This window comes from Mus caroli, chromosome 18 (genome assembly GCF_900094665.2).
Source record: "Mus caroli chromosome 18, CAROLI_EIJ_v1.1, whole genome shotgun sequence".
In the NCBI taxonomy this organism is placed as follows: domain Eukaryota; kingdom Metazoa; phylum Chordata; class Mammalia; order Rodentia; family Muridae; genus Mus; species Mus caroli.
Window position 1 is genome coordinate 60,970,492 of NC_034587.1, and position 25,943 is coordinate 60,996,434.

Sequence of the window (25,943 nt, forward strand, 5' to 3'; positions counted from 1 at the left end):
TGAAGAGGCAGACATGGAAAGGTCAGGTAGCTCTTTCTACTTAGTCATCACTGTGTTCACTTGCAGGTCCTCGGGAAAATTGACCTTAGACACAACTTGGTAACTTAATCTATTTTCCATTCTTAAACTTGGGGGTGGGATTCAAAAAGACAAAAGTCCCCAGATATTAAACTGATAGGAAATCCAAACAGAAGAGACAGCAAATAAGATGAAGTAAGGGAGAGATGAATAACCAAGTACATAGGCTACAGGGTCATTAGATGACTTTAGCCTGGTCATTGGGATTCTGGTTCGTGGCTACAAATAAGGAAAGAAGCAGCACTGGGTGGAGTGACATGTGCTTTAATCCCAGCATTCCGGAGACAAAGGCAGACAGAGACCTGTATCTGTGTGTGTTCCAGGTCAGATTGTTCTACACTGTGAGTTCCAGGGCAGCCCTGGCTCCATAGAGAGACCCTGTCTCAAAAAGGAGGAGGAAGAGGAAAAAGAGGAGGGTTTGATGGAAGCCAGGAATGTTAGAGCATGATAAAGCAGGAATGTTACCAGGTGAAAGCTAGATTGAACGACAGAGATCTCCCATCTCAACATAAAGAAGAAGTGACACACTTCCTCCAACAAGGCCATGCCCCCAATCATGCCACTCCTGGGGCCATTTACACGCAGACCACTCCACTGTGGCCGCTCCTGAAGATGTAGCTTCTGGTCTGCACAGCTGACACTGCCCTGCCCAAGCCCTTGAAAGTAAGTGAGCCTTTTCACAATCACCTCACTAATTCCTTCTTCTTTGTGTGACTGATCAGTACAAAGAGCAAGGCTAACGGTGTAACTCAATCAGGACAGTGTTTGCCTAACACTAGAGTGTTATCTTCAGCACAGAATGAACTAGGATGTTAGAGTGTACTTGTAATCCCGGTGCTCAGGTAGTAGAGGCAGGAGGTTCAGGGATTCAAAGTCATCCTTGGCTGCTACAACGTAAATCTGAAGCCAACCTGGGAGACAGGAGATCCTGCCATTAAAAACAAATTTAAAAATAAATAACAAATAAGAAGGACGAGTTAGGGGGGGAGTAAACCAAGAAGCCAACTGTGGTGGTGCATACCTTTAATCCCAGGAAGAGGCAGGTGGATCTCTGTGAGTTTGAGGCTAGGACAATCTACATAGCAAGCTCCGGGAATACATAAAAAGACCCTTTCTGGGGAAAAACAAACAAGAAGATAAAGCAGAAAAAAAAATATCAGATAATCAGCTGAGTGTCATTTCCTAGAAGTCAATGGAAGAGTGAATTTAATAAAGATACTAGTGCCAAATCACCCCAGGCTATCACTTAAGGAAAAGTCATTTACTTTAGCATTAGACCTGCCATGGCCAAGCTTCGAATGGGGCTTCTATCTCCACTGAGCACCTGAATCACCAAAAGCACACAGACACCTAAGAAATGTCACCAGCACCCAACTCGGTTGGTGCTGAGATGTAGGCTTACGTACTATTCACTGGCCCAGGTTCTGTGCAGGTGGAATGAAGAGCAAAGTAGCTCTTAATTACTTTAATTTCTTTAAAGTAAAAGAAAGTGAGCAAAGCATCTGTTTGGTAGACCAGTTAGCTATTCCACAGTGTATACAAATTTCAAAATATGGCTTAAAGAATAAATGCATGAAAGTTTTATTCATCAATTTACAAATTAATCGAAGGAGGAAATTTGATGTATTTGTTGAAAGCCAGCAATTCTTGGAGAGTAATAGAGAACAGAGAAGAAACAGAGAGGGGTGTTTTTCAGAAAAGATATTAGCAGTCTTAACATCAGGCCTAGATATTTAACACCACCCCACCCCACCCCCGTTTTACCGTGTGATTTAACCTTATCTGTAACATCAGGATGAAAATACTTGCTGTGCTCAACGCACAGTTTCCTTGAGAGGTCAAGAAGGGATAATAGATGTGAGAGCACTTTGAAAAAAAAAAAAAAAAAGAATTGAAGTGCTATAAAAATGTAAGATTTATATGGCTGTCAGTTCCTTTTCCCCAAAGATGGCCCTAAAGATAGTGATTATCAACTGTAAAGACCTGTGAGGAGCCAGCATCCCCTTCCACGCTGAGCTCACAAAGACAGTATCCTTTGATAAGTGCTCACAGCAACGATCTGAAGGTCTAATGCTGTTTGCAACTCTTGCTTTTTCACAGCTAGCCTTGCGCCCAATCTATTTTAGATGCAGTGTCCAGAGTCCCACAAATCCTGCTTAAAATTGCTAAATAGATCAGCCATCTCACATGAAACTAAAAAGAGCAAAGGCGTTACTGCTGTAAAAGTTTAAAAAGTAAATTTAATGTTGCGTGGTTCCCATTCAGTTGTCAATATCATGCTTACAGAGAAAAGGGAAGGCCAGAGACTGAAGGGCATCAATGAGAGTAGACAGTGCTACAAGTCAGGAGTCTAAATCCCTGGGCAGAAGGTAAAAGAGTATCCCAGATCTGAGCCAAAAGCGCCAGCAAACTCAATGACTGCCTCAAGGTCTAGCTGAGTTACCCGGGTTTGCCCACCTGCATACTATGCTGGACCTACAATAACCAGAGCCGAAGCCTTCTCAGTTACTTGTTCAGAGCCAACAGTAACACCTTCCGTGGTGTTGCTGAGGCCCCACAGACAGGTGTTCTTTAATCATAGATGACTGTGGATAGTCAGAGTTGGATTGCATCTTTCTGTGGGTTTCACGTTGTCCTTAGATACAAAAATATTAGCCAATAGAGTTCTTTGTCAGAGATACAGTGTGACTTAATGCTTGGATTTCTTTTTCTTTATAGCAATTTGAATTCAGAGGAAAAATATGGAAAGATGGATCAAGTCGCAACTAGGAGTTGACAGGTGTCTGGTAACCAGTGTGAGTATCTAAAGAATGATCAGTTACCCTCCCCTGCCATGCTGCTGCTGGCTGTGTCTGCTCGACTCTGGTTACTATCAGGGAGAAGGCATTAATGCATTCTTGGTCTGCCCACACCTCTTTGCCCTTCTCAGACAGAAGTACAGCACTCCAAAGCCAGCCACTTCTTCATCTTATATCACTTCCACAAGGCCATAAAGCATTAGGATTTTGAAGCAAAGCTATAATGGACACTTCTCAGATTTTCATGGGCATTCTCATCCATGCAAGAGTCACTTGCCTTGCTCATGAATCCTTGGAGAAAGTTTGTTGTACAAAAGAAAGTGATCACAGCTCCTCTAGGCACTCCATCCTTGGCTCCTTGCCTAATGAAAACCATCCCCATTGAAGAAGTACCTTTCATATTCCAGTATGTGCGTTTCAGGCTTCTCACATGGGAGGTAACTAAGCTTGCTGCAGAAAGGAATAGTTTGGTAGTCACTCTAGCACTTAGGAGGAAGAGGCAGGAAGTTCAGGAGTTCGGGGTCATTCTTAGCTATAGAGAGAGTTGGAGCCCATACTGAACTACGTGAGAATCTGTCTCAAAAACGAGTAAATAAAAGAAAAATAGTTGTAGGGATGGTGGCACATGCCTCTAATCCCAGCACTCAGGAGACAGAGGCAGGCAGATGTCTGAATTTGAGGGAAGCCTGGTATACAGAGTGAGTTTCAGGACAGCAAGGGCTACACAGAGAAACCCTATCTTGAAAAAAATCCAACAACAAAATTGTTAAATAGTTTCTGGGACCTTGGACAAGCTAACTAACCTCCACAGATCTCTTTTCCCATCTATGGAAAGAAGTAAAAAAAAAAATAGTATCGTTTTTTAGCACCGTTAGAAATGGAATGGCAAGTCCACCAATAGAAGGTGGCATATTTGATTTGTCCGGCTATTACTGAGACTGAATATCTCAGTAGAAGGAAGTGCTGTGGTCTCTGATCTTTGTGAGTCCCCTGTGAGCAGAAGACAAGACATCTCAGCCAGAGGTATTCACTACTCATGGCGACCCAAGCTCAAGGAAAGTGATGCTTAGCAGTTCGTCTCCAGCAATTCTTATTGTCTCCTCGGAGGAAGCAGCACTCATCAATAAACCAGCCAGCAGCGGTGCACTTTTCAAAATTACATGGAAATGTTACTGCTTTTATATTGCTATAATAACAGGCAAACAAAACGGTTGTTTCTTTTTCCTGTTCTCAAAGACATGCTGTTGACAATTACAGTTTCAGAAGCACAAAGTGAAAAGAAAAAAAAATACCCAAAAACTCAAAATGAAATGTAAAATTAGATTTCTTTTAAAATCCTACCCTCTCCCACTCTCGACTGCTCTAACAGGGGGTAGGGTATGTGCGTGTGTGTGATTTTTCTATGTCCATAGTCCCTGTGATAGTGAGACATAATAAACAACTGAATAGCTTAGGACTTAACTAAGATTATTTTTCAAGTATATTCTCCAACTGTAATAACTTGGCTTCCAAAAAAAAAATAATGGCTGCAAATATTTGAAACGTCGAACATCTATTTGAGGGCCTAAGCGATTAACACAATTGAACATAATAGCCCCCTTCCAAACCACTTCCCAGAACTAGAAAAAAGAAAAACTTTCAACCTTAAGACAGCATTCCAACTATATTTTCTTTATTCAATGAAGAAGGGAGACTGTGAAGTTCTTGTATTCCTTTCACAGAGACCCTTCTGAGCTTTAAGGAAAGCACTTTTCTAGAGGCACAAAATGAGTAATTCCTCTGCTTCCAGGAAACTTAATCGCTGAAAATATCTGAAATCTTAAAAGCTATGTAAAAGGTCTTTGTAGAGATACATACAAAAAAATCGAGAAAGAATCGTTTTAAATGGAACTCAGCATTTACCTGTGTAAAGTAGACACATCTCACATGGCGGGATGTCTGGTATAGAACATATCTAGACAGCCAGTGGCTGCCTGTCCCCAAGGAAATCACTGAAATCCTGAGGAAGAATGGGGAGAGGGAGCCTTCCTGCTTTGAGTCTGTGCTTTCTTTATTGTATACATGCATGTGTATTAATGTTAACCTAATGTAGTTACTTAATTTCACTACCCATGGCCTCATGGGTAAATTAGACAGCGGCTACTTTCCAGGGGTGCTGTGGTCCACATCTATGATCAGTCCAGAAGGCCAGTGTTCTCCCTGACCAGGCCCTCAGGCAGAGGAGTCCCAGTTGCTTTCTACGCTAAGCTCTGAGCCTGGGGAGTTGTGAATAAATAGAAGATACAACTTCCAGCCAACACTACAGGATAGTTAGCCCACGCTCCAACCCCACTTGCCTTCTCCCAGCCCCAGAGAGCCTGCAAGGGGAGCATTGTGGTCTTCTCTTAACTGACCTCGCCTTCCTGCAGTTCCTTCTGTGCATGTCTTCCCTCAAGAACCTGGAGATGCTATAACTAAGGCAGTTTACTCTCCTCTAAGTCCTCATGTCCCAATGCAACAAACTCGAAACAGAGCCCTTCTGGAGCAAACTAACTAGCAAGTTTCCTGACTCTCTAAGTTTTGGGTCTTCCTTCTTTAAATGGTAAAAGTCATTGTAGAAACTCCTGGCTTCTAATAGGATTGCACTCCTATAAACTCACTACACGCTGAGATTTCATGGAGTTGAATACATTTAAAGTGTTCATACACCTAACTGAGCAAGCGCCATAGCCCAGTGTAGGCAATCTCAAATGCACTCAAGTACCTCCATTAGCTTCCATTTGGGTAAAATAAACGAACATGACACTTATTTTAGAATAAAGTGTTGGCTGTCTCCTGGGATTAATTGAATGTCTCACCTGTTCACCCTATGACTTGTGTGTCTGATTAGGAGCTGTGACTCTCATTCATCACAAAGGAAGGCTAGCCTCAGAAACAAGTCAGAACTTAATATGCATTCCCACTTGCGTCCATGTTGCTCTGATGTCACTGTAAAGTTGAAACTTAAAAGTCAAATCAGGGTCTATCGGGGACCTTCTGGGTGTTTTCAAAGGAATGACCAGACACTGAACAATGTCAATAATGGAAATGCCTAGTACCATATGCAACACAATGAGACAGAAATGTTAGATGAATTGCATACACTAGCAAGATTTTGCTGAAAGGACCCTGATATAGCTGTCTCTTGTGAGACTATGCTGGGGCCTAGCAAACACATAAGTGGATATTCACAGTCAACTATTGGATTGATCACAGGGCCCCCAATGGAGGAGCTAGAGAAAGTACTCAAGGAGCTGGGGGGATCTGCAACCCTATAGGTGGAACAACATTATGAACTAACCAGTACCCACCCCCCCCGGAGGAGGTCGTGTCTCTAGCTGCATATGTATCAGAAGATGGCCTAGTCGGCCATCAGTGGAAAGAGAGGCCCATTGGTTGTGCAAACTTTATATGCCTCAGTACAGGGGAACGCCAGGGTCAAGAAGTGGAAGAGTGGGTGGGGGAGGGTGTGGGGGGCTTTTGGGATATCATTGGAAATGTAAATGAAATAAATACCCAATTAAAAAAAAAAGAAATGTTAGATGAATCACCAGACCCATCATTTTGGGTAGTAATCATCACAGGTAGTAATAAAAAGAACTGGTTCTTAGTTCCAGCTTCCCTGGACTGCTGAAACGTCTAACCCTCCATCTGCCCCAGAACCTACTTACAAACTGTGTGATCTAGCAGAAATGGTTGTCTTCACATCCAGAGGGGTTTACCTTGAGCAAATCTTTAACTTCTGGTCTTGTCTGTGTTGGCATAGAGTCTTACTTTGTAGCTCAAGGTGGACTCAAGTCCATAATCCTCCTGCCTGAATCTCCCAAGTGCAGAGATTATAGGAGTATGCCTCTGCCACCACCACCCCCCAGATCTTCTTGCGAGATCCATTTTTTCTTATCCATGATATAGACAGCTACACCTTCCTAATAGCATTTGGACACAATGAATAAAAAGTGGTCGATGCTTAAGCGTTCTGTGTATCTTGGCTGTTTCCAGTTCAGTCTGAAGAGACCCATCTGTTCCCCTGCCCCAAACCTTTGTTTTCCTGGATACCCACTTTAGCTCATCCCTGCTGGCTCTGTCCTCTCCATCCCCATCTCTGAGAACCTCATGCATCTGTGTATCTGAGAGCCTTTGTGGCACCTTCTCTGACCCCAATGACTTTTCCTACCAATGACTTCATACAATGCGTATCTTCTATATGGGAAAATATAAGAGATGAAAACTCAGAAGACCCCAAGAACCTTCCTCCATGGCCACTGCTAGGCTAATTAGAAGCCATGATGCCAGTCAATAACAAGTTCCAGTCACGTGTTACAGAGAACAGTTTCCCAATAGACTCTTCCTGAGTCTCCTGAACTTTGATCTCTGTGTCTTCTGGGTAAGATCCCTAGCCATCCAGGAAGTTAACTCCTCTGTGCCTATTCAGAAGTAGTTCATAAAAGAAATATGTTCTTGTTCATTGGCAAATAAAACATACTGAAGACAGTTGGCACACATGGTATGTCTGTCTATACACACAGGCAAAACATTTATATACATATAATAAAAAAAATTAAAAACCCAACCCAAATGGTACCTAGTAAAGAACTCCATCAATTTTGTGCAATATAGATCAATACCCTGTTCTCTCATGAGTCCAGTGTTATCTGGCTTTTCATAGAGCACCTACTCAGGACTATGAAGAAAGAGACTCTGACAAGACCGTCACCATCTTGAGGTTGTCCTGCCCAGCATCAATATGAATAGCCAGTGCAAAAATTAATTAATTAATGCTGATATTTATAATTAAAAAATCACCCTTTCAAGGCTTTTCAGTGACTGGAATTCACTCTGGTGAAGAGACACTGAGCACTAAAATCACAAGTGCAAAGTGTGAGAAAGAGGAAGAAAAGCTCTAACCAAAGTAGAAAGTCCCCTAGGAAAGTTAAAAACCAGTGTGTATTTTATCTTTTCACCCCTTTATTCCCAAACAGAGGCGATTTTTCAAAATGGAATTTTAAAACTTTGATAGGCACTTTTGAAAGCCTTACTTATTTTTAATTTAGCAAAGAGCTATAATCTTAGGCCTGAAAAAAAATCTTGTTTCCAGGAAGTGTAGTTCTTTCTGAAGCACCACCACCATGAGTAGAAGGTTCATAGAGTTTTGCTATGCAAAAAAGAATGGCTTTTTAGTCTTTATGTATGGGTATTTATCTGCATGTATGTCTGTAAACTACTTGCATGTAGTGCCTGTGGAAGCCAGAAGAGGGTCCCTGGACTAAAATTACAGATGGTTGTGAGCAGCCATGTGGATACTAGGAGTTGAACCTGTGTCCTCCAGGAAAGCAAGTCCTCTTAACTGCAGAGCCATCTCATCAGTTCCTAGAACAACTTTTAGGGTTTGGTTGGTTGGTTAGGAGGTGGTGGTGGTGGTGGTGGTGGTGGTGGTGGTGGTGGTAGTTTGAGACAGGGTCTCTTTCTGCATAGTCCTGGCTATCCCGGAGTTCTCACGATATAGATCAGCCTGACCTTGAACTCACAGAGGTCCTAATGCCTCTGCTTCCCAAGTGCTGGGATTAAAGGTGTGTGCCACCACATCTGGCACCTAGAACAACAGTTAAATCCAGGCAGAGTGAATTGCTATTATATGTCTCAGGAATGTTTCATTGAGGAAAAGGTAGTTTCTTGTTCTTTGCCATTTTCTGCAGGAAATTTCTACCAGGTATATCCTTTTCTATGTATCACACAACGGGGCACACAGAGGTTAGCAAAAGATGTCAAAACCTTGCCCCAGTTGTCTCATTCATATTTAGGCCAGATGCTAGAGTCAGCTCTGAAGTCGGGTGTGGCCATGCCACCTCAACCACCTCCCTATGGCATGCCTGTTCCCCATTCAATAAGCATTTTTCCAACATATGGAATTTCTGGAGAGAGATTGAGATTGTGGTCCTTTGGGCATTTTATACTCATACAATCCTTTCTTCTAAAAATATAAGAGTGGTTATATAGATTTAGGATTTATTCATCCTATTTAGGTATCATGTTTTCACTCTGAAATGCCTCTCACTGCTTGGTTTGAACTCTTGTCCATTTGAGGGGAGTGGAGAACCTTTAGGATGTAGGCTGGCTGGTAAAGGTAGATATGGAATATTGAAGGTTGCAGACTGACTCTGATATCAGTGTTCTTTGACTCCTGATTTGCAGCAAAACAAATCACCTCTATAGCCATGAATCTGCTCAAGTCTTCCCCACCATAGTGGACTGAAACCTGAACAGTGGGTCAAGACAAGCCTGTCCTTCCTTGAGATGTTTCTGCAAGGTATTCTGACCATAACAAAACAAAAGCAAGATACATCAAGCACGCAACACTTTTCTAAAACTGTATTGTGTACATACATGCATTTATGTGGGGTTTTGCACATGTGCATGTGAGTGCTTATATATATATATATATATATATATATATATATATATATATATAGTTCGTGTGCTTAAATACTAGAGGTTGACATCAGCTGTCTTCTTCAATCATTTACCATTTTAGTTTTTAAAACAGGCTCTCTCATTAAACCCAGAATTCATCCATTGGCTAAAATAACTGTCCAATGAGCTCTAAGGACCCACCTGCCTCCTTGTTTCCCTCCCTCCCTTCTTATTTAGCAGGGAAGTGCCTAGCTTTTATGAGAAATTTAGAGATCTAGACTTCCTCGGTCCTCATTCCTGTGTGACAGGCACTTTATCAACTGAGCCACCATCTGAGCTCCTACATCTTTTTGAGTAACAAAAAACTCCATAAGGAAAAGATTATCTGTATATACTTGCCTCACATCATCATATTTTGGTATAAATCTCTTTAGAGGGTACTAGATGCTCCCCTTTGTCATTGACAACAGAAGTATCCTGTGTGTTACCAGGTAACTTGGTGAGAAAGCTTGCCTGGTCTTCGCATATTTAACTAGTATTCCCTCAAGATGAGACAGCCCTCCTCCACCCACTCCCCCACCCACCCACTCCCACTTCTTGGCCCTGGCGTTCCCCTGTACTGAGGCATATAAAGTTTGCACAACCAATGGGCCTCTCTTTCCACTGATGGCCGACTAGGCCATCTTCTGATACATATGCAGCTAGAGACACGACCTCCTCTGGGGGGTACTTGTTAGTTCATATTGTTGTTCCACCTATAGGGTTGCAGATCCCCCCAGCTCCTTGGGTACTTTCTCTAGCTCCTCCATTGGGGGTCCTGTGATCCATCCAATAGCTGAATATGAGCATCCACCTCTGTGTGCAGGAACTCTTAGCCCAAGAGGCCTTCCTTTTTTTGTGAGTTTACAGTCTGTAAGGCAGGGCATACCATTAGACATTCCCACCTTCATAAAGGCATGAAGTCTCTTGGAGAGACCTCAACTTTGCTTTATAGAGAAGGTTCTCAAAGGCCAACTTCTCACCCTGGCTTGTCTTTCAGTAGTTCTTACTGACCAGCACAGGAATGACCAAACCATGGGTAAAGGGAGAGCAGAAGAGACCATAATCTAACTGTAAAGAGCAAAGCTAAAGAAACCAATGCGTTTCCTCTGAGCATGACTGAAAGCGGATGGACATTCATTTCTAATGGATATTAAGATAGATAGCATGCAATGAGACAATATAGTCAAGCAATACAAATGTATTTTTCTGCCACCCTCCAGTCACACCTCTCTTACCTAGCTCCCACAAAAGCCATTTTGCCCACTTATAATGGTCCTGGCTTCTGGGAGCCTGCCTGACCTAAAGTTCAGTCCCAAGAGTGAATAATAGAGACTCAGGTCTAACAGTTTTAAACCTGATGCTGGATACATAGGCCAAACCCTGAGGGGAGCATGAGGGACAGTCAAGCCTTCCATGCTTATTGAACGCCTTATAGTTTTGCTTGTACCCGTCTTTTATGTAAGTATATAAGGAGTACGGTGAGACGTTTAGAATATTCTCGAGTGTTTTTTTAAGTGTTCCCAAGGCCCCGCTGCCATTTGGTTCTTCCTTGCAGAGATGCTGCAGCAGGTGCTGCCCGTGGGACTACGGGTGATGCATGATGGAGATGAGAAAGCTTTTAAACGTTTGTCTTCCTAAAAAACATTTTCACTGCCTCTCTGAGAAGTACCCAGCTGGTGTTTAACCTCCACAGTAGCAAATCAGATTATTTATCGTTCTATTTCATGATGTATTTCCTAAAGTAATGAATGGTTCATTTAACTAAGTTTAGGCATCTGTCTCCCAACAGCCTCCTTCTCAGCTGTACCTTTAGTTGGTCCTGGAGCCCATTGGAATGGGTTCCAGCCTCCCAGTCTCTTTCCGTCCCCCACCACCCCCAAGCCGCTTCCCCTCCTGTCCTCCCTCCTCCTGATCCCTCCCCTTGGTTATTTAGGAGATTAGAGTTCATTAATTAAATCCTGTGCTTAGATCGAACTGTAACACTATTCCAATCACATTTATCTTTCAGACGGCGGTGGAGATGGCAACCTCGCTGGGAACGCGCTGGGGAGCCTGAGCTCGCAGCCAGAGACGCACTGCTCCTTGTGCTCCACCGCCCGCCACGCTGCCGCGCAGACCCTCCATCTTCCATTTCAGCTCCGGGCCAGGCTCGACCCTGCCCCGGGGTGGGGTAGGGAGCGGGCTCCAGCTTCTCTCGGGGCTCCAGATCGTTCTCCACCCCCGGGCCCTCTGCGACTCAATTGCCTGGGTCCCCCCTCCCCCGCCACACACACTCACACGCGCCCGCGAGCACACACGCACGCACACAACACTCACACGCCAGCAGGCTGCTGGCCGCTCAATGGACCGATTTCCCCGGTTTCCCTGAACCCAGCCTAGCCCGGGATGAGAAATTGCAAAATGGCCCGAGTCGCCAGTGTGCTTGGGCTAGTCATGCTCAGCGTGGCCCTGCTGATTTTATCGCTTATCAGCTACGTGTCTCTGAAAAAGGAGAACATCTTCACCACTCCCAAGTACGCCAGCCCGGGGGCGCCCCGAATGTACATGTTCCACGCGGGATTCCGGTGAGTGTGGGCCTCTGTTGGAGCACCCTCGGGTATCTCGGGTCGATGGTGTGTTGGGGGACCGTCAGAGAAGAGTATTTGGGCTTCTCGGTAACTGCGTGGTCCTTTCATTCCTTTTTCTGTTTCTGCTCTTTATTTTTTTATTTTATTTGTTTATCCCAAAGCCCCTAAAAGCCTTTGTCCTAATCGATGTGATTGAATTTCTCCTATTCTTCCTCTGCGTCCCTTCCCCCATTTCAAAACTGGGGTGTTGGTGGTAGAGCGAGAGGCGGTGTTTGGACAGCGGAGGGGGGCGGGGATGAACCCAGAGATGGACAAGGCTTGAGGTGAGCACTAGCGGCGGACTCCGCAGGCCTGGCGGGGCGATCTAATGGCGCAGGCGCCAACTGTTCTCGCATCCCTTCCCTCCTCCCCCTTCTCATCTAATGATGCGCAGGTTTATTCTCCTGAAGCCCCTAGGGGGTTCTTCCTCGACCCTCTCCCCAACCCCCCGCTGCCACTCGCCCCCTCCCTTCCTGGATTTCTGCAATTCCTTAGCCCCTGCGGGAAGCTAGCCTTCTGTTGAGGGCCGCCCACCCTCGCCCGGTCGAAGTCACCCCGGGGCGCAGCTCCGCACAGCTCATCTGGAGCCCCACCCCTACCTGGGCCCCCGTAAGGAGCTCTCCCTGCACCGCCTTCTGGTGGGCGGGTGGCAACCTCAAGCTGCACCCTGTGGGCCAAGCTGGGCCAGGGATGTGCAACCTGAAGAAGCTAGGCCTGGACAGAAGAGCTCGGCTGCAGGCTGCCTCTGGGAGTCTCCAGCTAAAGGCTGAGGGTGAAATCAGACTTGGGGCGTGGGAAGGAAAAGGTTAAAGCTGGAGCCCCCAACCCCCACCCCTTTCGCCTGAGTCTCGAATTTCCTCTGCCCTTTCACCAAAAATCAATTCTCCGGGCCTGGGGGTGGCGGGGTCGGGCCGGCGGCTGCTGTCCGCGGTGCTGACTCGTAGTCCCGCTGAGCCGCGGACTGCAGCCCTGGGCTGGGCTCCGACCCTTGCTGTTTGTGTGACCGCCATCTTTCTTACGATCTCCCCTGCACCCGGAGGGCTAGACAATGGGGAAGAGTGTCCCCTTTTCTTCCTCTCTTCCGGGCTTGTGTAGGAGCAGAGAATGTGCCAAAAGAGAGGGGCTGTGGGGGTGGGCTTGCTCTTGTGCCAGCTGCCGCTTCTGGTTGTTGCTGGCGCTGTCACTCTCTGGGTTCCCCTCCCTGAGGCCAGCACCTATCTGAACTCATGCTCCTCTTCAGGTCGCAGTTTGCACTGAAGTTTCTAGACCAGTCATTTGTGCCCATTACGAATTCTCTCACCCATGAACTCCAGGAGAAACCTTCTAAATGGACATTTAATCGGACAGCGTTTTTACATCAAAGGTAGGATAGGAAGAGAGGTTTTGGTTGTTGATGTTGTTTTTAATTTTGAAACTCAATAAAACAAGCAGCACAAAAAGTAATCCAAAACCAGTACCACACACACACAAAGCCACAACTCGTTTCGCCCCACCGGCAAGTGTAGGGGCTATATTTTCGTAGCCTAAATGTAAGAGGAGATGATTCATAGCCATCCCTCTTAAATATTTGTAGTACCCTCTAAAAAGGAGCAATCAGGTTGCCTAATACCTTCGTAATTTGGCCTTGACTGAACACCATGTTGTCTGGCTGCACCAAAGTTGTCTATTTTAAAAAATAAATCAATAAAAAAAAATGTAAAAAGGTTTCATTCATTGAAAGTGGATGGTCTCCTGTATAATATAGCTATCCGATCTTACTGAAACACGACCTTACCACATCACTCACGAGTGGAGATGTGGGCCCAAATATATACATGTATGTAAACATGATTTTGTTTTGGTTTTGCCTGTTTGTTTTCATGAAGTTTTTGAAGCTTTTAATTTATTATAAAACTAACTCCATTCTTATTCGTTGTAGTGGCCCGTTTTTATACATGAAGAAGGATTTTCTTCATTGTTTTAGGTGAAGGGGGAAAAAGGAAATTAAGTCTCAGTGATTTGGGGCCTCAGAACCATAGGCACCCCCACCCACCCAGCCAGCGTGATTGTTATGCCACTCAATGCAATGTGAGCCATCTAGTGCATTTATTAGGGCTGTGAATGCTTATTTTACAAACCAGAAAGGGATATGTGGTCTTGCCCTGGTATTTATTGCATTTATTGTCACAGTACTTTAAATATATATACATATATATATATATATATATAGAGAGAGAGAGAGAGAGAGAGAGAGAGTATGTGCGTGTGCGTGTGTGTGTATATGTGTGTGTGTGTGTGTGTGTGTGTATATGTGTGTGTGTGTATGTGTGTGTGTGTATGTGTGTGTGTGTATCTACTGGAAGATTGAAAAGAAACCCATGGTTTCAGAAAAATGTGTGGGTTTTTTTTAAAACTGGTATAATCATAAGATTATGGTTACAGTTTTTAAAGTATTTATGCTTAATTATTAACTAGTTTGTGGCTGTTAATTCTAAGCCATGAGGTGCTTTTCAGCATTGGCCTTTCGGAGTTTCATCTAAATTTAATTTTACAGACAGCAGAGTTTTCAAGGTAGAACACCTTATCCCAATCCCCCAAACACACCAGATACATCTCTAACTTAATTACAGTATTTTTCTACACTCGGCCAAGTATCCCTAGCAATCAATCAAAAGAACACTTCCTCCTCAAAATGCCCCGCCTTTCAATCCTTTTCTTAGGGAAACTTTAATTAATTTTAACAGTGCTGTTTTAGGTTGGTTTTTTAACAACTCCAAGAATTATGCTGGTAACTGAAAGCTGAGGTGACTGTCCCAGTCTACGTTGTCCTAGATTTGATCCTACATAGCTCTTTTCATCCCGCTGTTGTTTAAACAGAAGGCATGAGTGTTTCAATTTGCCTTCTTGTCACTGGGGAACCTGCAGCAAAGTTGCAGGTTACCTGTCTTTTTAAACTATTTTTAAGTACCTCAGACTTTAAGAGGAGATAATTTTATGAAAAAGCTCGATATGAAACCAAGCTGAAGTCAATTCTAAGTATGCCTTTTCTTTTATTGCCTATTTTCTTCAGATTTTAATGGCCTTTTTTTTTTTTTTCTGAAGGCACACCTATATCCCGCTAAATTGTGATTCCATATAATCAAACAGGGAGCAGAAAATCCCTGTTTCATGATTCAGCGGCCCCAATGAGATTACCATTTCATTTCTATTAAGTGTTTAGCTATGCCCATTACGCTTCCCATTTTCATATTTTAATAATACAGAGTGCTGGGTTGTATACTCATCCATATCTGTTTAGCTTTTATTTAGACACCTGTAGTATTCGCTATTGGTTGAGCACTACAGTCCAATAGCCAAGGAGTAGCCCCTAGTTACAAACTAAGTCACCAATGTTTATACATTAATGTGAGCTCTTTGAGGCCTGTGTAAACTGTCTCCCAGTGTTTTCTAACACAGTTTGGCACCTGCTTCCTCCTTAATCAAATACACTCTCCGAGTAGGCCAGAATACCACAAAATCGTAGGTCAAACTGTCCCGCTGAATTGACTAGCATCCAGAGGTTACATTCAGCACTTGACTGAGATATCTTGCCACGCCTGCACATGATAAAACAGGATTCCCTTTGGAGCCTGCAAATATGAATGTATACTCTTACTTGAATGTGCTTAATATTCTTGCGTGAGTTAAATGGAAGCATAAGATAGAGAAACTTGGGTCTTTGGAATAAAATGTATTTAATGAATCTTTTTTTTTTATTTTAGGCAAGAAATTCTTCAGCATGTCGATGTAATAAAAAATTTTTCTTTGACCAAGAATAGTGTTCGGATTGGACAACTGATGCACTATGATTATTCCAGCCATAAATATGTCTTCTCTATTAGCAATAACTTCCGGTCCCTGCTCCCAGATGTGTCGCCCATTATGAATAAGCGTTATAATATTTGTGCTGTGGTTGGAAACAGTGGAATCTTGACAGGGAGTCAGTGTGGACAAGAAATAGATAAATCAGATTTTGTTTTTCGATGCAATTTTGCCCCGACAGAGGCTTTCCACAAAGATGTTGGAAGGAAGACCAACCTCACAACCTTCAATCCGAGCATCTTAGAAAAATATTACAACAATCTTTTAACCATTCAGGACCGTAACAACTTCTTCCTCAGTTTAAAAAAGCTTGATGGGGCCATACTTTGGATCCCTGCATTTTTCTTCCACACGTCTGCAACTGTAACGAGAACGTTAGTGGATTTTTTTGTTGAGCACAGAGGTCAGTTAAAGGTCCAGTTGGCTTGGCCTGGAAATATCATGCAACATGTCAACAGGTGTGTATGTTTTTATTACATTTAACTCATACCCCCACCAGATGGCAAGTCAACACTGTAATCTCTTGGGCACGGGAGCCGTCCAGCTCACTAAGTCATTGTGGTCGGTTTAGTTCTTGAGGCCAAACTCTTATCTTTTTAATGAATGAATGTATCATGCTAGTTAAAAAGTACAGTTTATCCCTACCTGGTAACCAAGTGAGAAATGAAAAGACCATTCATCACCCTTCCTTTTATTTCCTGACCCTTCTTAGCACGCAGCCATGGAAATCACCACCAACCAAGAATTTCCCTTGTACTGATAGGTATAGCCCGGTAACTCCAGTGACTAAGTCAAGCAAAGCCTAATTTTTAAAAAATTGTAATTTAAAGAAGAAAAACATTACCGTTGACTTTAAAACATCCTTTTGGTCTGATGTTTGGGTGTTTGTAGAGTTTCAGACTTGGGAACCCGCCTGGGTAAATCCTAAACAGTGTAATCTGCGTTTATAATGAAACGTTTGAGTATCTAAGGAGCTCATTACTGCCCCTTATGGTTTGATAAGGAGACTAGCCAGAGGTGCAATATTTTCATCTAGTCCAGTAACTTTCAGTTCTGGCCCTTTATGAGAATCAGAGTTTTGAAGTAAAATACTAACTACTGCCGAGGCTGGCCTTGAGTCTAACTCGGTGAGGGAGACATGGATTATGAACTTGGTGTTTTTAGTAACCCCTTAGATGGTTCAAATATACAGCCAGAAGTGAGACAACCATCCAGAGCACTTTTAAAGGCAAGATTAATTATACAACTTTTTTTCCCTTTAACTCCCGGGGCATTGCCTCAACTCCCATGCCCTCTTGTGTAAGGAATCCAGACATCACAGCAGAGCACAAATCTTCTTATAGGTTCAGGTGGGTTCTCTGGAAGGCCGGGTGACCAAGAGTACATGCTCTAATAGATATTCCCTTCCTGTTGTTTCCTAAAATCTTCCAAATTTAAGATCTGTTTAGTCGAGCTTCCATTGAAAGAGAGCTCTTAGTCTAGTAAATTTGTGTATCTCCAAAAGGAAGGGCAACTGAATGTATACTTGTATTAACTGAGACCTTTACTTTGAGAAAATGGTGAATAATTACCAAAGGGTATCGTATACAAACTGATACCGTTCCCAAGAACATAAGAGATAATAGAGCTAAACCCCAACGTTTGACAGCTGAATACTAAGAGTGGAGTGTGTTTGTCTAACGTCACGATTGAACATGGGAGTTTGGAACCAGGTCACTATCCCAAATCTTTGACATCATCGTTTTTACTCCCTTCTGCCCCATGTTTATTCGATTTTTTTAATGACGTTTTAAATCTCATCCGGAAGGGAACAGGCCCGACCGCGTACTGAAGCTGGGAAGTGTATCTAGCCATGAAACCCAAACAGTCTAGAAAACTCTAGCTCCTAGCCCTGCTTCTTGACTTATCTGACTGAAACCTTCATTCAGTACCAGCTGCTGAATCTGCAATGCATTTATTGTTCTGCAGGTACTGGAAAAACAAACACCTCTCACCCAAACGACTGAGCACAGGTATCCTTATGTATACTCTTGCATCTGCAATATGTGAAGAGATCCACTTGTACGGTTTCTGGCCTTTTGGATTTGACCCCAACACCAGGGAGGATCTGCCCTACCACTACTATGACAAAAAAGGAACCAAATTTACCACCAAGTGGCAGGAGTCTCACCAGCTGCCTGCTGAGTTTCAGCTGCTCTATCGAATGCATGGGGAAGGGCTCACGAAGCTTACTCTGTCACACTGTGCCTAAGAACTCCAAATGGAAAGTGCCAAACGGCTGTTTAAAAAGTGCCCCCACCCCCAAACCAAATTGAATAGTCTCCAGAACAGAACCCATAGACAATCTGGCAAAGCCTGTCTGCCACTTACAAGGAAAGACGCCTTCTCTTCCTCTTTTGCACTGCTCTTTGAATGGTCTTAACAAACTTAGGACAGGTGCATTGAAGCCGTGTGATTTAGACTTGATTGGGAAAAAGTTATATTGCATTTGGAAGTATGCTGCACAGAGAATAGCTTGAAATAGTTCTAAGTTTGTATTTTCATAATAAACTGACTCCCATGTGAATGAGGAACGTGACTGTCATCTCCTCCACTCTACTTCGATATAGTCCTCACAACCAGGGAGCTCTGGCCAGCTCCAGCAGGATCTCTTTAGCCAGGGGGATCAGAATCTTCAAAAACAAAAATAAAAAACTGGTTTGCAGGTTGCATACTCTCCCCCCACTCTCTCTCTCCTCTCTCTCTCTCTCTCTCTCTCTCTCTCTCTCTCTCTCTCTCTCTCNCACACACACACACACACACACACACACACACACACTTCCTGTTGCCCTACTACCAATTGAATTTAATAATTTGTTAGGAATATTTTTGGGTTAGCTTTGCTTGTATGTGTTTGCATCTGTACCCATTGTGTTCAAGGCTCTGGATAACTTGGATGTTTCATGACAAACTGAGCAAATCTTAATGACTTCCCCCATGAAGAATTCTCTAGGAAACACCTCTTATTCTTACTGGTCCATATTGTTATTCTACAGCATGGTGGTCTATTTGAGTAGAGTGGCATAAACTACAGTGTCTTTTTTTTTTCTGTCAAAAAGAAAGCCCACAATGTGGGTAGCATTGTGTCTGTTGGCATGAGTGCAGTTGTGGCAGATCCTACAAGGGCTTTCTAGTGTAGCCTTCAACAATTTAATTTCAAGCGCTAGGCTGGGCACTCTCTCAGAGGAAAAAAAAAAGAGGCATTGAGTTAATTTAAAAGCCTAGGGACTCTAAAGACTGGGGAAGAAGAGTATTTGCAGGTTGTATACTCTGTAAAGAGTTGTGACCATTGGAGAAGCACAAGAGTTGGTGTAGAAGACAAACTAAAGCTTTGGCCAGACTGGTCCCTGTATGACGCATGTTAGCATTAGTCATGTCAGATCCTTTCTGTGACATCTCCACCAACAAGGATCTAGACATGCTTGCTTTCTTTGAAACAGTTGAAGATACTATTCTCTGGTTCCAAGTCTGTGCGCCTATACATTGAGCATCTCAAAAAAGAAAAGCCATTATGCAGTGGGAAGACTTGGTCCTAAGTAACCTTTGGGATTTGAGATCAGCTGGCCATTGTTCTCACTGCTTCAGCTGTATCCGTAGAAATCACATCGCAGGCGTTTACACTGAGCAGCACTTTGTTCTTGCAATTCAACCCAAAGTCTGGCCAAGTTGATGTTAAATTTTCATAAGACTTTCTCTCCTCTTTACGAGGGCCCATGGAACACATTTCTTATATGTTCCAGTGGGGTATCTTGTTCTTGTCCAGAAATCTCATCTAGACTGCTTACAGTGTTGTAAATATTTTTAAAAGCCCTTGCTATAGTTCAGACATCAGTGTACTGGCCCTTTTTGGGAAAAAAAAAAAAAAAACATTCCTAAAAAGAAGTGGAGTAAGGACATGCACTGTTCTTGTGTAGGGCCTAGTCCTGGAGCTGCACTGGTCTTTTCGAAGAGCTAAATTGGCCCCAGATAAAAATCTAGTGAAAGAAAGCCATTCAGATCCAAACACAATACCAGCTGTGGCACATCTTACCCTTTGTGAATGCCAGCCATTTAGATAGAGGAGAGGAACTAGGGTCTAAATATTTCAAAATAAGAGGCATTTACTATGCACAGGATAGTAAGAAAATTAAAATTATAAGGTATTTTTAAAAACACTTTAGAATTCAAGGACAATTTCATGGGCATGAAAATTATGCCATGGCTGTGCCCTGTCACAGTAAGCCACACCATGGCTGTGCTCTGTCACTTTAAAGAGTACAGGACACCATGCTGCTACTCTGGATGGGTGTGGGTCATGGAGACTTGACAGAATTGCAGCAGTTATCATCAGGACTGAAAAGCCTACCTATTCCTAAGCCCTTAGCTCATTTGGTTGCAGCTAAGTTATTCCAATGCTAACATTATCCAGGCCAGATTCTGACTTGAGAGCTTTAATTTCAGTGTGCCCATCAGGTCTTACTAAATATAAACTTGGACTCTTTACACTAAGCAAGACAAAATACTCAAAGACTAGAAGATCCCCAAATCTAATTGAATGTTGTGGTGGTTTTTGTTATTTGTTTTTTTTTTTTTTTTATGCATCTTTTTACCTCAGTTGTATCCTGGACCTGTTCTGACCAACTGATTCTACAATTTTTTTTTTCTGTTTCACAAAACTATTTCAACCTGTAAACCAATGCAACAGCTTTCATGGCAGGAAGGTTTTCTTATTAGAAAGGCAGCCAGAGTTTGTTGGCTCTCCCACAGTCCCCAGGTTTGTAGGCTCAAATGCAGTGGACAGAGCAGAGGGACCATTGAGTTTCCTGTTTATGCAGCTACACGCTCATACCCCGCCCTTCTATGTTGGCTCCACTTGGTTGGATCTGGGTTAGTACATTCTTTTCTTAGAAACATACTCATTTTTTTCGGCTACCTAGAGCAGAGTACACCATCAGCTATGTGAATAAATTTCACTATAATGCTCCCAAGGATGTCTGAAAATAACTACTTACTTAGCAGAGAAGACAAGGAAATTTACAAACTCCTGGCAACATGAGTCAAAAGGTGGTTGCCATGACTTCCTCCCACACCCGGAAATTTGGGGTCTGTGTGTGAGTCTATGGAGCTGGCGATCCAACCCAGGACCTTGCTCATGGTAGACAAATACTCTACCATTGATCTCCATTCCCAGACTGTGTTCTCATGCTAAGTAACTTTAACCATTATTTTTAAAATGCAGTCTATTTAGTAGTACAGTGTGTCTACCAATGCTGAATATGACCACTGTACCTTCTGTCTCTGACCTGAATATCAGACATGGGCTATAGCAAGGATGTACAAAGGAAGACCCCGTTCATTCACCTAACCTTATAGTACCAAGGCTGTCAGTGCCAATGAATATGAGTGTCCAGACAAAACTAATATATCAGGGAATTCAATGAATATGAGTCCATGCTATCTCACCTCAAGCAAGGCCCCAAACACTCAGACAATAATTCATGAGCCCCAGAGAAGCAGGAACAATGGAACAGGAGAAGTCATTGAGTTTTCTAACCCATATTGACTTTACAAATATTAAGATTGAGATACAGATAGACTAATAGATTTTCCCCAAAATTTTACATAGATAATTATTGACATTATGATTTCACATATTAATCTTATCAGTATCAAAGATCAGGTCAAAGGAAAGCAGCTTAACTCTGGAATATTTGGGATGTAAACAAAATGGAGAGGGGCCGTAAGGGAAGAAGGGGAAAAGATTACTAAATGCACTCGCCTGGGTACACAGCAGTAGGGGAGATACCTGCCCAGTACACAGCAGTGTACTGAAAACCACCCACTCTCCCCTAAAATGAGAGAGAAACCTGTTAATCCTTGACTGATAAGTCCCAGTTCTGGAATTGATGGTACACAGCTGACAGATGAAATTGTACCTGATAATATATTCATCTCAATAAAATCATGTGTGCATGATTTAGAAGTTGAAGGCTAAAAGTGGCTGTGTACTTCTCCTTGTATATAAAACTTTCAGCAAGGGCCCCTTGAGTTAAGAAATGTTTTCCATCTTGTAAGTAATCTCGACAACAGGCTTTGAATTGTTGTATTTGTTCATTTCACTAAGATTGTACAAAGCATAGTGGAAAACTTTGGTGGTTCTTCATTTTTTTCAAAAGACATTCTGAGATCTTGTCTGTGTTGTTCTGGGTCTTTAAGCCCCTCTTCTCATAACTGTTTGAATGTATCAGACAAACATTTGCTTAGCTTCTCTACTTCCCCACTGTGTATAACTGACCTTGTGACCAGAGTTGGGACTGTGTATGTGTGACTGAAGAGCTCTAATGGAACACCATGGGTTCCGGGAATCGAAGGCATCTCACCAGTTGGTCTAAGCCGCTTAATCCGTGGACCTTTTAACCGAGGCCACCAATGAATTGATACCAAGGACCAAAATGACGAATCCTGCCTCCCTCACACTCTGACTGCTTTGCCACATAAATAGAACATTTCAACTGGGAAATGTTTTCGAACATTATGGTTTGTTATGTGATATTTGCTGAGCATTTATTTTTATTGTAATGATTTGTTAAAGACATGTGTGGTTGAATAGATGTTTTAATCCTTGATGCAGCCCGTTCTCTTATTGTTAGAATCAGGGAGGAGCCTGATGATGAGGAGCCGACTCAGGTTTCAGTGGGATGCTGGGATTAGGACTTGGTGGATGCCAAGGTTGCATCAGCAATGATGTACATACTGAGGGACACCTTGAGATAGAATTCTTGCTCCTCAATCCATGTCTTTGAGTCATGATATCCTGAGATAAGTCCAACCTTAAAGGACCCCTGATTGGTTCTGATGTGGCATATGAAAACTAACAGCCTATTTCACAGTCAACTATACCTATAAGGCTTGGACCAGAGCATTCCTGGAGTACTTTGTATCAAAATACTCCTTAAAGTTATTACAGCACATGACAACATACACACAGTATTAGTGACTCAGCCTGCCAACTTCTGGCCAAACTGACCATCTGCTACTTTTTAAGTGCATAGTAGAAATTTTTCAGGGTAGTCAGAATAGATATGAGCCGGCAGACAAAGTGAGGAGCATAGCTTTTGTGCACTTTCCTCCAAGCCTAGGTCTTTGTACTTCATGGTCCGTGTTTCAAACAAAGAGACAAAGCTCGGGTCATTCATCTTTATAAATGGATAAACCAAGAAGCAGAGAAGTTAAATGACTCATTCAGATTCAATTTGGGATTCATTCCCAGCGGCTAAAATATTCCTCAGGTGGTCTGAATTCTCAGCTCCTGAAGGAGGCCTCCAATGGCGGCATGCACTAATGCTGTGATGTTTGAGCTAAAACAAAACCAGCCCCCCCCCCGAAGAAATCCATAGAGCTAAAAATCCTAAGACCAATGTATGTAAGCAGGTGGTCAGTTATTACTGTCTTGTTCCAGCCCATGCTGGATAAGGTGCCAGCCCATGCTGGATAAGGTGCCACTGTGCTCATGAAGTTCCAAGCCATGCTTTTTCTCTTTACAGTGCACTTGCAAAGCTCTTGATCATCACAGGCACCCAAAGGCTACCTTGGATTTCTTTCTGTGGGATGGAGAAACAGTTTTTTTTTCTCTGTGGTGCACCTAGATACAGCTGCTCTGGTAAACTAGCCTTTATAAGTCTCCAGGTATATGTAACCCCGTCAAAGCCAACGTCAAGCTACTAACATGACGTCAATCAGTATGCATTGGCTTTGACATATGAGCTGGTTCTAGCGGAGCACTGCCTGAACAATTCTGAATCAGCAAGTGGCAGATAGAAGCAGTGGCTCTGGGGGATGTTCAAACACCTTCTTTCAACGAGACAGAAAATCTACCTTGGTTCGTTCACTAATTTCTAGAAAAAGGACATCTTATTATGCCCTTTAAGATGAAAGCCCTAAGGTATCCAAAGACTCTTAGCTGATGGGAGTCTCTCAACAGGTCCTCAGCTTAGGAGATTGTCAGCCAGAGCACTCCTAATGTCAAGGAGTGACCTTCCAGGAGAACATTCTCTAGCTTAATTGCCAGTTACCATCACATTTGGATGAGTTTTTGCTGGCCGGCTTGTTTTTCATCCTTCTGACGACACAAAATTCACAGGCATCCATCAAGCTGTAAAGAAGCAGGCCAAACAAAATACCATTTGGCTTACCTAGTTCCGTGGACCTGCAAAAGCTCCATGACTCAAAGTCTACTCTTCACCAAATGGTTGTTCCATGGCTGGAAGTCTCTGCATGGCACCAAAGGGATGCTCAGCCTCCTGACCAGAGCTTTCATAAGTAAACAGCTGAACACTTCTCAAAGATGATGTCATAATAATTCACAGACATTACTCGCTGCATTGAAGATCTCTGGCTAACTTCAGAGGCTGAGTGAACGAAATTGGTAGAGCAAGGTGCCCTGTGCTGTTCTCTTCCCAGCTTAGCTAGCTATGTCTGGCCTCTGGGGAAAAAAAATGCTACCAAGCAACATGTTGCCCTGTAGTTCACAGCAGAGATCTTGTCCCTCCACACCATTAGTTATGAATGCACTCCCTACCGAGGATGTGCATGGCTTACACAGGGATGAGACACCAAATAAGCTTGGCTTGCAAAGTCAGAGACTTTTCTGGTGGGAGTCATAGTTGGGTGGGGTCAGTAAAATCCTTTGAAAGGTGATGATGGGAGAAAATGTGCCTAGTTCCTCAGACAGTGAAAGGCCATCCTTCATGAGTGAATCAAAGTTAAGCCACAAAGGACCAAATCTACTTTCATCACATAATAAAATATCTAGCTGGTCCTGTAGTCATTTCTACACAGTGGATGTTTGGAATTCATGCTGGACATTGTGTTTAAAAGACTAATGTGTGCCTCTGCTTTCTGACAGTCAGTAAGCCAATGCATACTGACTGACGTCATGTTAGTAGCTTGAAGTGGGCTTTGACAGGGTTACCTATACATGGAAACTCTGCTTTCTGCTTTTTTGTTTGTTTGATTGTTTTTGAGACAGGGTCTCATTGTGTAGCTCTGACTAGCCTGAGACTTGCATTATAGACATGAGGTTGTCCTCTAACTCATGGAGATCCACCTGCCTCTGTGAGTTCTGTAATTAAAGGTGTGTGCACTACTCTGGGCACTGCTTTCTGTTTTTCTTCATTAGCATTGAAATGACTTTGTTTCTTTATACTGAGTGAACTACATTTTGTTTCAAATGAGTTGGGTGTGATAAGGGATTTTCAGTCCTCCCAACACATTGTATGTTGGCATAATGGATGTGCTTGTCATCGGTCTCATTTTCTGACCCGAGAAGTCCATACTTACCATCACAAGGGAAGTGACAGGGAAACTCAATTTTATTATCAACATATTTAATGCTATCCAGCCTTTCCCTTGCTAGATAGGAAGGTGGAGGAGAAAAGTTGATAGACAAATGGGAGAGAGGTTTGGACCAGAACAAATTGAGTAAAATTATTGAGGCACTTGCCAATGGTTGGTAGTTTTGTGAAACTGGAGTATTTGAACCCATGTTAGAAATGCTGTTGAACTGCATTTCATAAACAGAATATCACATGTATATATGAACTAAGTTCTGCCACTTGAGCTCCAGTGGATTTCATGATCAGCTGAAATGTAATCACCAAGCGTCAGTAACTGGTACTGAAACCTCCCCAGACCTAGGACAGTGGTTCCCAACCTTCCTAATGTTACGACCCTTTAATACAGTTCCTCATACTATAGTGACCCCACCAACCATAAAATTACTTTGTTGCGACTTCATAACCATCATTGTGCTACTGTTACAAGTTGTAATGTAAATATCTGATATGCAGAATAGCTGGCATGTGATTCCTGTGAAAGGGACAGTTGACCCCTCACAATAAAAGTCACAGCCCACAGGTTGAGAACCCCTGACCTTGGACAAATACAGCAAGTATCACAGGGCAAGAGCACCTTTTCAGATGAGCTAGTTCTGTAATGCCACAGCAAGGCTTTGCAGGTCTAGTCCATTTCTGTCTCAACTGTCAGTCAGCAACCGCAGTGTTGAGATTCAGAAGTGATGTCTCTGCCTAGCTAGAATGAAAACCACAGATTTCATGCTGCGCTTGGAGATCTGTGC

The 25,943-nt window shown here is 43.0% G+C and overlaps 1 protein-coding gene across 3 annotated transcripts; it reads left to right on the top strand.

Moving 5' to 3' along the window:
- The first annotated feature begins 480 nt into the window (after positions 1-480).
- Positions 481-18,471, top strand: St8sia3 (ST8 alpha-N-acetyl-neuraminide alpha-2,8-sialyltransferase 3). Of its 3 annotated transcripts, XM_021150983.1 has the most exons (7): positions 481-741; positions 2,797-2,873; positions 9,084-9,198; positions 11,353-11,908; positions 13,191-13,313; positions 15,691-16,248; positions 17,759-18,471. In XM_021150983.1, the coding sequence occupies exons 4-7, from the start codon at positions 11,730-11,732 to the stop codon at positions 18,039-18,041; spliced, it is 1,143 nt and encodes a 380-aa protein (XP_021006642.1). In that variant the 5' UTR covers positions 481-741; positions 2,797-2,873; positions 9,084-9,198; positions 11,353-11,729; the 3' UTR covers positions 18,042-18,471. The 3 variants fall into 3 exon arrangements, with proteins under 3 accessions (XP_021006642.1, XP_021006641.1, XP_029327642.1); XM_021150982.1 differs by lacking the exon at positions 9,084-9,198; XM_029471782.1 differs by lacking the exons at positions 481-741; positions 2,797-2,873; positions 9,084-9,198 and having other exon boundaries at positions 11,312-11,908.
- Positions 18,472-25,943: the final 7,472 nt, after the last annotated feature.